Genomic DNA, 12,290 nt, shown 5'->3' on the forward strand with positions numbered 1-12,290 from the left:
TAGCTATTAAAATAAGGATTTTGAGTAAATACAAATTTACATGAAAAAAGCTCATAATATCATATAAGGGTAAGTGATAAATGAAGATATGAATAAGCATATATGGTATGATATAAATTATTTAGTTGAATGAAAGAAAACAAAATGTTAATAATACTATCTGTGGGTAAGAGAAGGGATCATGAGTGATTTTTATTTCTTTTACTCTACAATTTTTATGGTTCCAAAATTCTCTACGATAAACATATTTGCATTATCAGAAATAAAACACAGTAAACCCAATTTTAAAGCCTTCATTATGAAAAGTAGCAGCTAATGCAATTTATGGCCTGGATCTGAATGCAGTGAATAGCTCTGTGATTTAAGTGGACTTACTTTTCTGAGGCAATCCTGTCTTGGTGGTCCTGTAGGGCTCTATATCTATCTCTGTTGCAGCCTTTATCCCACTGTTCTATGTTTTGTTGTGTATGTGACCCATGCTAGTCTGTGAGCTTTTGAGAATAGCAATTGGGTCTATTACATCTTTGTACAATATTTGATACATAGTGAGCACTTAACAAATGTTTGCTAAATACATGCATGACTCTAGGGGCACCTAGGTAGCTCAGTTGCTCAAGTGACTCACTCTTAATTTTGGCTCAGGTCATGATCTCAGGGTTCTGGGAGCCCAGCACAGGGCTCCTTGCTCAGCAAGGAGTCTGCTTCTTTCTCTCTCCCTCCTCACCCTCTGCCCCCTTCTCACTCCTCCTCTCTGTCTCTCTAAAATAATAAAGAAATATTTATAAATAAATAAATGAATGAATAAATGAATAAATAAATAAATGCATGACTCTAACCAACTTAGCTCTAGGCTAGGCCAATTGGGAAGTGGTAGACAAACTTTTGAGAATTTTATTTGTTTTGCATGATCTCACCTTTTTCTTACTGTACTAATGTTTGGAGATCAACTTTTGTCTGTTTGTTCCCTTATTGTCCAAGCTCATACCCTGGCACCTCATCTGGGCAGGCCTGCTTTCCTAGAGCACCATCTTTCTCCTTCTTAGCCCCCAAATCCCATATCCTTTATACTCTCCTCCTATGTAGTAACAAACTTATAATGTTTAATTTTTATTTTCTTATGATTCACTTTTTAATGTATGGTGACTAGCTCATTAAACACATATTTGTCAATATGGTATTTAATTATTATTATAGGTACCTTTTGAAGATATAATGCCTAGACTCGAGGGTAATCTTAAAAGTGAGATTATTAAGTTGTGAAGGCTAAGGGAACTAGATCCTTGCATGTCTTTCAGATCATGTACCTTTGAGAAGGGCTAGTTCTGACCCTATAAGATGTTCTTTCTGAATGTAAACTTACAATGCTATCACAAAGTCAGGTACTTAAAAAAAAAAAAACAAAGTCAGGTACTTAATCATTCCAAGATCTAGGTACTTCATTTGTGCTAAAATCAAGGACTCATAAAATATATATAATTATTAGGAGATCCTTGAATCCCTTAAATAAACTACACTCAAACTGAAAGCAATCAGATTGAATAGACAATGAAACTGAAAAATCTCAATTCACAGCATTTGTTTCGGCACTTGTTTCACATTCTTTTAATGGGCTGAGCTGATCATCATATGTGAGAATCTCCTTTCTGGTTTTGTATTCCTGACATTTTGTAAATGTGTAGAGCCTTAGGAGGACTTAAAGATTACTTAAACATATGAGCAAGGCTTACATAAAAAGAAAAGAATCTAGTCTAATCCATAACTTCTTTTACCTGTTCAGTATTTGGGGTTATATGTAGACTGCTTGGGGAACAAGTAGATATTTTCAGAGTTGGAGAATGGAGTTCCTGTTGAGAAAAAAAGGGGTGTCAGAAATGGTTACTAAACAGTGTCATTTGAATGGACTACCTTCTTTAGGTATTATTTCCCTTAATTTAATAATAAACTACTTTTTCAGGAGTAATAACTTTAGTGTTTTATTAGATGATATCCAAAGAGCACATTACTGTATTCCTTTCTTAGCTTTGCTAGTAAAACTAATGATAAAATAATTTCTAGAATATTTTGATAACACCTTATTTATTCTTGTACTAATTGTTTATATCCTTCTTTTCTTTTGGAAATATCTGCTAACACACACTCCAATGTTGATATATGTCTGTAATTTAGCAAAATGCAAAATTTGTCAACACAAAAACATACAATGCAAAGATTTTCTAGCCATGGTAGGAAACTACCTTTGAAAACTTAGTTAAGAGGGCAGGGCAAGATGGCTGAAGAGTAGGGGCCCCAAGTCACCTGTCCCCAACAAATTACCTAGATAACCTTCAAATCATCCTGAAAATCCACGAATTCCGCCTGAGATTTAAAGAGAGAACAGCTGAAATGCTACAGTGAGAAGAGTTCACACTTCTATCAAGGTAGGAAGACGGGGGGAAAAAGAAATAAAGAAACAAAAGGCATCCAAGGGGGAGGGGCCCTGCGAGGAGAAGGGCTAAGGCCAGGGCGAGTATCCCCAGGACAAGAAAGCGCAGTCTCGGAGAAGCAGGAGCTGCACCAATCTTCCCGGGCGGAAAGGGGCTCGCAGGGAGTTAGAGCAAGACCCCAGGAGGGTGGGAATGCCCTCGGGCTCCCAGGGACACTAACAGGGACCTGCGCCCCGGGGAGAGCACGCCACACCCCGCGGCTGAGCTCCCTAAAGGGCTGCAGTGAGCACCCGGCTCGACCCGGGAGCAGCTCAGAGGGGCTTGGGCGGAGGCTCCGCAGGGAAGATTTATGAGAACACGATAATAGATTTAGGGAACTCAGTGAGTCCATCAAATGTAATAGCATTCATATTTTGCAGTCACAGAAGGGAGGGATAAGAGAGGAGAAAATTTATTTCAGAAAACAATAGCTGAAAACTTCTGTAATCTGGGCAAGAACACTTAAATCATCCACAATAGTCAAACTGTGGTAGGAGCTTCGGTGTCCATCGAAAGATGAATGGATAAAGAAGATGTGGTCTATGTATACAATGGAATATTACTCAGCCATTAGAAATGACAAATAACCACCATTTGCTTCAACGTGGATGGAACTGGAGGGTATTATGCTGAGTGAAATGAGTCAATCGGAGAAGGACAAACATTATATGGTCTTATTCATTTGGGGAATATAAATAATAGTGAAAGGAAATAGAGGGGAAGGGAGAAGAAATGGATAGGAACTATCAGAAAGGGAGACAGAACCTGAATGACTCCTAACTCTGGGAAACGAAGTAAGGGTGGTGGAAGGGGAGGTGGGGGGGGGTGGCTGGGTGGCGGGCAATGAGGTGGGCACTTAACGGGATGAGCACTGGGTGTTATTCTGCATGTTGACAAATTTAACACAAATAAAAAATAAATTTATTAAAAAAATAAAACTTATTTAAGTCTACTGTCCTGAAAATGCAAATCAAAACTACAATGAAATATTTCCTCACACCTGTCAGAATGGCTAAAAAAAACCACACACACACACACACACACACACACACACACAAAATGACGTTTTGGCGACAATATGGAGAAAGAGAAACCCTCTTGCGCTTATTGGTGGTAATGCAAACTGGTACTCCTTTACTACTCTGGAAAACAGTATGGAGCTTCCTCAAATAGTTAAAAGTAGAAACTGCCCAATAATTCAACAATCAATTGCACTATTGAATATTTATCCAAAGAATACAAAAATATAATGCTAAGTGAAATAAGTCAGAGAAAGGCAAATACCATATGATTTCACTCATATGTGGATTTTAAGAAACAAAACAAATGAGCGAAGAGGAATAAAGAGAGAAAGAGAGGCAAACCAAGAAACAGGCTCTTAACTATAGAGAACAAACAGTTGGTTACCAGAGGGGATGGGTGAAATAGGTGATGGGGAATAAGGCGGTTACTTGTGATGAGTACTGGGTGATGTATGGAATTGTTGAATCACTAAATTGTGCACCTGAAACTAATATTACACTGTATATTAACTAACCGGATTTAAAGTTTTTTTTTTTATTTATTCATGAGAGACACACAGAGAGAGGCAGAGACATAGGTAGAGGGAGAAGCAGGCTCCCTGCCAGGAGCTTGATGTGGAACTCCATCCCAGGACCCCAGGATCATGACCTGAGCCAAATGCAGACACTCAACCATTGAGCCATCCAAGTGCCCACTAACCAGAATTATAATAAAAACTTAAAAAAAAGACTACTGCCCTGATATTCCTTCTGACTTTTAATTATGGTTTGTCTGATCTGCTTCTAGTTAAATTCCAGAATAGGCTCTCATTTTAAAAGAAAATGGTCTATAAAAGTAAGAGTATGGTTTTTAATAATTATTAGATAAGTCACTTTACTGATTATGCTGACCTTTACATTTTTTCCCAAATCAGAAAATTGTGTAGTTTTATTAGTGTGCAAAGAGTTGATAGTGTTACTCAATCTCTTCATATATTACAATAATTTACAACCAATTGACAAAACTCCAGGATATATTCCCACGACAATAAAAATATTTCTTTTTTTTTTGGAACAAAGAGGCTATTGAAAATCAGAATCACAGACTTAACAAGGGAAACACTGGTAAATACATATGGAAGTATATCTATACTGTAGTACACCTACAGTACTGTTCTTAAAACAAATGTTGCTGTTCTTAAAACAAATTGCCAAATATTTTGCATGCTGTGGTTTTTCTTTTGTTTCTCTTTTGGTTCAGCTTGTAACATTTTCATCCTCCCTTTCAGTATTATGTTAGGACTACCACTGCAAGCCTAATATATTAAGGTAACATATGAATATGTTCTGCCCCTTTATTATTTACAGCCCTCTATGAGTCATTCCACATAGATTCATTTGTATGGGCGTTTTCTCCACACAATGTTTTCTGCAACTCATCTTTATACTCTGAAAAATATGAACCTCTTTAGCCAACACCTACTAGCTATCATTTCTTATTGATAACTCTTATCAAAGAGTTCAAAACTTTGGTGCAATAAATACAGGAGAGATGGCAAGATTGCTGGGAATAAGAATAGAGATTACACACACAGTATAGGCCTTTGTTCTTTAAATATTTGGAAGCTTGTTGAAATGAACATGGAATGCTCATACTGTGCAATTTGAAATCTAAAACTTTGAAAAGCTAATAAATTATACAGTGTTCCAAGAAGGGGTCTTAAAATGACTATTATGCTGAATGAAATAAGTCAATCGGAGAAGGACAAACATTATATGGTCTCATTCATCTGGGGAATATAAAAAATAGTGAAAGGGAATAAAGGGGAAAGGAGAAAAAACGAGTGGGAACTATCAGAAAGGGAGACAGAACATGAAAGACTCCTAACTCTGGGAAATGAACTAGGGGTGGTGGAAGGGGAGGGGGAAGGGGAGGTGGGCGGGGGGTGGGGGTGACTGGGTGACGGGCACTGAGGTGGACACTTGATGGAATGAGCACTGGGTGTTATTCTATATGTTGGCAAATTGAACACCAATAAAAAATAAATTTAAATAAAAAAATGACTATGAGAATCACTGAAAGTAATAGTAGTGACTTATGAACACTTCAGGACCACAGTTTCAAAAGAGGCAATATCTTTAAATACCATCTGATATTTATGCTGACAGAATTTGCCAAGGCAAACTGCCATTTGAATACATTCCCTGAATAGTTTAAAAGATGCTTTTGTGAAAACCTTTCAAAGCCAATAACATGGTTAAAAACCTGCCTCAGGTTATTGTTCAATGTTGTTCTGAACTTTGTACAGGAAGAAACATATAAATTACAATCTTTTTTTTAGATGAAACAAACACTTCCTTGATTTAGGATAAAACCTGTAATTCTGTTCTCATGTTAAGAAAGCAATAGACTGTGCTAGAAATAAAACTTCTTCCCCTCATCTTTTTCCTCCAAAGGAAATCCCTCATTTAAGAGATTCATTTTTTCTCTCCTTTTCCTGAAGGAAATTAGGAGAAAAAATAAAGTATACAGTCTCTTTGAAGTACATGCTTTTTGTCTTTAAAAACTAGACATATATATGCTCCATTAGAAATCAAAAAAAGGATGCTAACACCATGGCTGCTGATGTAAAAAAAAAGTAAGCTCAAATATACTTGTTTATAAAGGTTTTCACTTTTAAATGGGGTTTAATAAACAAAAAGCAGAATCAGACTATAAATACAAAGAACAAACTGATGATTGCCAGAAGGAAGGGGTGTGAGGGTATGGAGAAAATGGATGAAGGAGAGTGGGAAATATAGGCTTCCCTATATATGGAATGAATAAGTCACTGGAATAAAAAGCATAGGTCAGAGCTACAGTCAATGATATTATATTAATGTTGCATGGGGGCAGATTGTAGTTACACTTGTGGTGAGCATAGCATAATATATACAGAAGTTGAATTACTATGTAGTACACCTGAAACTAATGTAACATTGTTTTTCAGCTACAGTCAAATAAAAAAATTTAAATAAAAATAAATGGTATTTAAGAGCATGGCAAATATCCCAGTTGTTTTACCATGAATTGCCATTACCGCGAAAAGAAATTTGGATCACAGCAGTTTAAGGACCAGTTCACCTTTCCCCTTGCCTTGCCTCGCTTCCCTTCCCCACCTTGCCACAAACACACACAAGGACAGCTTGTGGTTTCATGGCCGGAAAACAGGCCCAGCAATCTATCACATCTCCCTTAAACAAGAAACAGTTGGCATGGACATTTTTACCCAGCAATTAGTTGGACTTACAATTTCTACATCTTTATGTAACTGCAAGTATAAAAGGGCTGACCAAAGCTGAAAACATGGGCCTCTTTATCTTATGACCTCATTCCTTTCTCTACAACCTACTTCCCTGAACAATCATTCACTTTAGTGAACACACCCTTGAACAACAATTTATCAAAGCAACACACCCCTCCCCACAGAACAGGAAATTTTTCTGATACTGTATAGAAATCCTGGCACAGCAAGGGACCTACCCACAATTTTTGTCACCAAAGAAAAGGGGGAAAAATCATGTGAACAAAGATAAACCCAAACTGAGTAATTATTGATAGCAGAAGCTATCAATAACACACATAAAAACACATTTTCCCTGACCAATTTCTAGAGTTAAATTTGGTTGCAAGTTTTAACTTCAAAATAATGGTAACCCATATTAAGAAGACACACATTAAGAGGTCCCTTCTAAAAAAAAAATAAGAGGTCCCTTCTTTGACTAAAACTTGTTTTATTCAATAAAATATTGACAGCCAAAGCACAGAATAATATTTAAAAATGAAATAGAGATATATGGAACACTTACAGACCAAATTCTGTGTATCTATCTTCAATGTGGACTCTCCCTGAGATAAGCAAACAGTAGTCATCCAAATAATCACAGAGATTCCCCCATAATAGGCAATTAATAAATATTCAATTCAATGAATCACAGTTATTAAAAATATTTTATTTTAATTCAATTCTCTCTCACACAACAGAGTTCCTTTTGCATACATGGAAAATATCTTGAACTTCATGAAAAGCTAGATTAGTGGATGGGAAATATATATGTTGAGTAATTTTGCATCAGTGGCATTCATTAAGGCAGTATTTCATTTTGAGTTAACGATGGTAGGTTAATACTTAAGCTTTTTAAAAGATTGAGCTGTAAGTTGTTTTATTTTGTTTTGTGTAGTTTCTAGAACTTCATGTATTCACAAGACTGCATTCAGTTTTAAAATGCATCTGTGCCCTTGATTACCCCGTGTTTGATTTTACCTGTCCATATGGATCAACCTGGTAATTTTAATTCTAGAATCAATTTAGACAATTTCTACATTGTCTGTTTTCTGCATTCAATTTTCTCTGCTCTATCAACCAGATAAAAAATAACTGAGAGAATAATAAAATATATTAATAATTATAGACAGGAAACAAAGCAACAGTATATCTAGAGAAATTTAAAATATGTTTATACTTATAAACACCATTTTATTGCACCAGAAGGTGATAGAGGAAAAACAAGTACTAAAAAGCCAAATAGAAAATACTAAAGTGTTGTAAAGAGCATTTAATTAAATCTAAAATATCTACTACATAAGCTCAAATTAAGATCTGGAGGGAAACAAAGAAGAGTGACATCAATTTCAGTTTTTCAGTGGGAACATATTTTATTATATAAATATAATTATTGTATATAATTATATATAATTATTTTATTTTATTTTATTTATTTTAATGTAGGCTCCACATCTATCATGGGGCTTTAACTAACAATCTTGAGAACCAGAGTCACATGCTTTACTGAGTGACCCAGCTAGGCAAACCAATTATATATATTTTTTAAATCTTATAAATTATCTTAATTATCTAAAAACACCTAAATGTTGAAAGATAAAGTAAAAATTTAACTGAATTTGTGATGACCAGCAATTGATTATAATACACATTCTCCTACCTGCCAGAATCACAAACTCTAGCATCAGAATAGTTGCTACATACCAACTCAAAATGTCTCTAAAACATGACATATAAAATAAAATAAAATAAAATATGACATATTAAAGAGAGACTTTTATTAAAACATGAAACAAACAAAAAAGGATTTTGAGTAATATGTATTGTTTGCTTTTGTTTGGCATTGTATGTTATAAAGCTGCTGCCACATCTTACCCATTACATTAGCATTAATTAATTTCAGATTAATTTCAAAATCTAGGTTCTACTTTACACAATGTCATCCTGCCAAAAAACAGGGAGAAAGAAAAATAAAATAGAATTTCTTCATCACATTATTTGTGACAGCTATCAAAAAGCTTTCTTGCCAAATTATCTTTTAGTAGACTCGTAAATACCCTTTGATATCTAACTCAGTTTGAAATTTTATAGTCAAATTTTCTTCTTATTTCACTAAGGGAATGTCCTTAAATTAAACATTTAAAAACATTAATCTCTTTTGTCAATTTGCTATTAAAGAGAAATAAAAATTTTACAGCAGGAATTTAACAAATTATAAATATTGACTATAGAACAAGTTTTAGGATCACTTTATTGTATACTCCTTAATTCAACTTTCCTTTTTAATAAATTAAATTTGTATAAATTTTTAATAAATTAAATTAAAATGTTATTTTATTTTGTAAAGATCTTATTTATTTATTCATGAGACACACACACACACACACACACACACAGAGAGGCAGTGACATAGGCAAAGGGAGAAGCAGGCTCCTTGCAGGAAGTCTGATGAAGGACCCAATTCTGGGACTCTGGGATCACAACCTGAGCCAAAAGCAGACGCTCAACCACTGAGCCACCCAGCGTCCCTAAATTAAAATTGTAAATTAAATGCTTTAAATTGTCCTTTACTACATATCCAGAATTTCACCTACCTCATCCTTACACACCCTTAGTTTTCTTTCGTTTCAATTATAAATAACTTCAGACTTCAGAACACCCCATTCCAATCTCTTATCCCAGTTTTTGTGGCAATATTTTGTGTCCCTAGGTTTCTTTATAAACTCCTCTAAAGGGAAATGTGTTTCAGGATGGAGATAGTCTTATAAGAATCTCTTTAGTAATTATCAGGTAAAGAGATGATAAGTCCTGTAAAAAAGCTCAAACAGCTTGGTCCTGAGATTATTAAAAATGAAAGTTGAACTAAGGAATATACAATAAAGTGATCCTAAAAGTTAATATGTAGTCAGTATTTATGATTTGCTAAATTTTTGCTGTTAAGTTTTTATCTATCTTTACTAGTAAGTTGACAAGAAAAGAAATTATTGTTTTTAAATAACTATGCCAGATAGGGTGATTTTAGCATTTCTATAATAAATGGTAACTTGTTTTTGTATTGTTTTAGGGCTAATAAGGAACATACATGACACCTACTATGTTGTTCATTAACATCCTAATGCTAAATATTGGCATGTTCATTCACATTATTATCAGTTATACAAAGTAGTATTTTTTAACTTCATATTTTTTTCTTCCTTTTGACTTCAATACAGGTGGAGTTTTTTTCAACTAGGAAATTACTGACAGTAAATCCTAGATTTTTTCTTCATATTTTTCCCTCAAATTAAGCTAAGCATTAAATACCAGTAAAATTGTGGCCTTTGTAGTTGTGTTATCTATATCTTTAAAAAATATTTTGAAGAGTTTTAACATATACTTTAGAAATATTGCTTCATATCCTACCATAAATTGTGGCTTTGGGGAAAATAACTTGTATTATTCTAGATCAGTAAAATAAAATAACATCAGATAATATTATTCCAATTATTGCTTTTTGAATTTTTACAGTATAAATTTTTATCTTGAAAACAATTTTAGTTTGGACAGATGTTTCCAGAAAGCTTAAAGTCATGCAAATTTAGTGTAAGGGTATTCAAAGAATGAAAACACAACAGAGCTTTTAATTTTATATAGCCTTGCAGTGTTCCTTTACATTCATTGGCAAGATTATTAGCACATATACTGATGCTAAAATAACCCCTTTAAAGGCAAATTTATTTTATTAAAAAATTATTTTATTTTAAAAGGTGTCTTAGAGTTCTGCTTTTTAAAGTTTTTGTATAACAATTACTTATATCTGGCCTTCTTGAATCCTATATCCACTTTTTCAATCCTCTTATCAATATTCATATATTATTCACTTTGGCTGACACCAGTGTGTCATTTTCAGAAGATGAAACACATATGACAATCTGTACAGATATTTGTTCATGTCACTTATCCAGGAGCAGCATACTATTTGCTGAACACAAATAACTGCTTTTCACTCCATATAAGCCATTGTCTCTGAACTGCCATATTTAATATAAAAATCTGTTTACTTCTGAAATAAAGTGAATCAATGTGAACTTATTCTACAAAAAATACTGTATTTAAGTTGAGGATTGCTTTACAGCAGGGGCAAAAGAATACCCCGGTTCCGAAACTTCAATCAAATCCAACAAAAAAATGAGTCATCCTATGCTCTAGTTAGATTATGAAACTCATTGGAGCTGTTAAACAACCACAGGCACTAGTAAATGAAAAAACAACAAGAGAAGGAATTTGGATGACCGTATATTGCTTATATAGCTGCAGTCCACCAAAAGATAACATCCTATAGAATAGGCAGAGAAGTAGAAAAAGCAGAAAGAAAAGAAATGAGGTACTCTCTACAAATCTGGCATAGTTATCTTTATGGTACCTGAGAATGGTTGCTCCAAACCAAATTTTGGTGGGAAGAGACAGTTTTAATAGGAGAGAGCACTTCCTGTGAGGTGATGGGGTTCAAGGCCTGAACCACCTTGTTCATTGGCCCACTGAAGGTCCTCACTCTCTCATACACTACATTTTTTTCCGGAGGGTTCTGGGTTTGGCTTGACTGATGGTAGCAGTGGTAATGCTGAGGCTGGTACTGCAGCACCTCTGGGGGCTGTGGAGTCCCACAGCTGCTGCTGCTCATCTCACTCCAATAGCTTGAGCTCATGATGTTCTTAGTGGTCAGCAAGGTACTTCCCAGACGCTCTCCCTATGGAACAAATAGAGAGAGAGAGAGAGAGAGAGAGAGCATGCTCGTGAATAAGGGTAAGAAGGAAGGCAAGCAGGCACACGTAGAAGTCATTTATCAACCCCCTCTGCCTATAGTGGTGCCCAGGAGAGGTTAGAGTTACCTGAGCAGCAGCAGGAACTGGTCTGGCAGCTGCAGAGGAGGGAGCAAAGTTATTTGAGCGCAAATAAAAAACAGAACCACCCTGTAAGATTGCTCCAGGAAATGGTACTGACACGCCCCTCAGGATTACCTGCCAGGAAAGGCCCTGCTTTGCCACAAAGATATAAGGCTGCATTCAAGTACGTAAGAGAGTCTGGAAATAACAGAAATGAAGAATTTTAGGGATGAAACAAGATCTTCCAAGTCCACAGGCTTGGAAATTAATTTAACTGTAAATAGGCAGACAAAGACACGCTCATGCCTAAACTTCCTAGAGAAAAAAAGTCACAAACATCACATGAAAGTGACCTTCCCATGGTTCTTAAACTTAGCAAAGAGAATTATAGGCATGGGTATTATCATTCCAGAGTTCCAGAACAAAAGACAAGGTATTAGCCTAGGGAAACACTAATTTTCAAAGATAAATTTGCATTCTTTGCACAACCCAGCTGGTAATTTCATTTAAGGAAGATTGCTATGGGGTCTCTGTCTAGCAACTCTAATTTATGGACCTGTATATCTTGCTCCAGACCTCCTATGGCTTTCTAACATATATTGAAGTAGAGTTGTCTAAATGATTTAATTGTATCTATAAATG

At 35.1% G+C, this 12,290-nt stretch overlaps 1 protein-coding gene across 3 annotated transcripts in view; it reads right to left on the reverse strand.

Moving 5' to 3' along the window:
• POF1B (POF1B actin binding protein) overlaps window positions 1–11,697 on the reverse strand; it is a 120,731-nt gene extending 109,034 nt beyond the window's left edge. For all 3 annotated transcript variants that reach the window (XM_055338920.1, XM_055338919.1, XM_055338918.1), the window contains exons 1-3: window positions 11,655–11,697; window positions 11,189–11,512; window positions 1,770–1,844 (exon numbers count right to left, since the gene is read on the reverse strand). In XM_055338920.1, coding sequence (XP_055194895.1) covers window positions 1,770–1,844; window positions 11,189–11,470 — 357 coding nt within the window. In that variant the 5' untranslated portion in view covers window positions 11,471–11,512; window positions 11,655–11,697. The remainder of the gene's footprint in view (window positions 1–1,769; window positions 1,845–11,188; window positions 11,513–11,654) is intronic.
• Window positions 11,698–12,290: the final 593 nt, after the last annotated feature.

This window comes from Nyctereutes procyonoides, unplaced genomic scaffold, assembly GCF_905146905.1.
Source record: "Nyctereutes procyonoides isolate TBG_1078 unplaced genomic scaffold, NYPRO_anot_genome, whole genome shotgun sequence".
Classification (NCBI taxonomy): domain Eukaryota; kingdom Metazoa; phylum Chordata; class Mammalia; order Carnivora; family Canidae; genus Nyctereutes; species Nyctereutes procyonoides.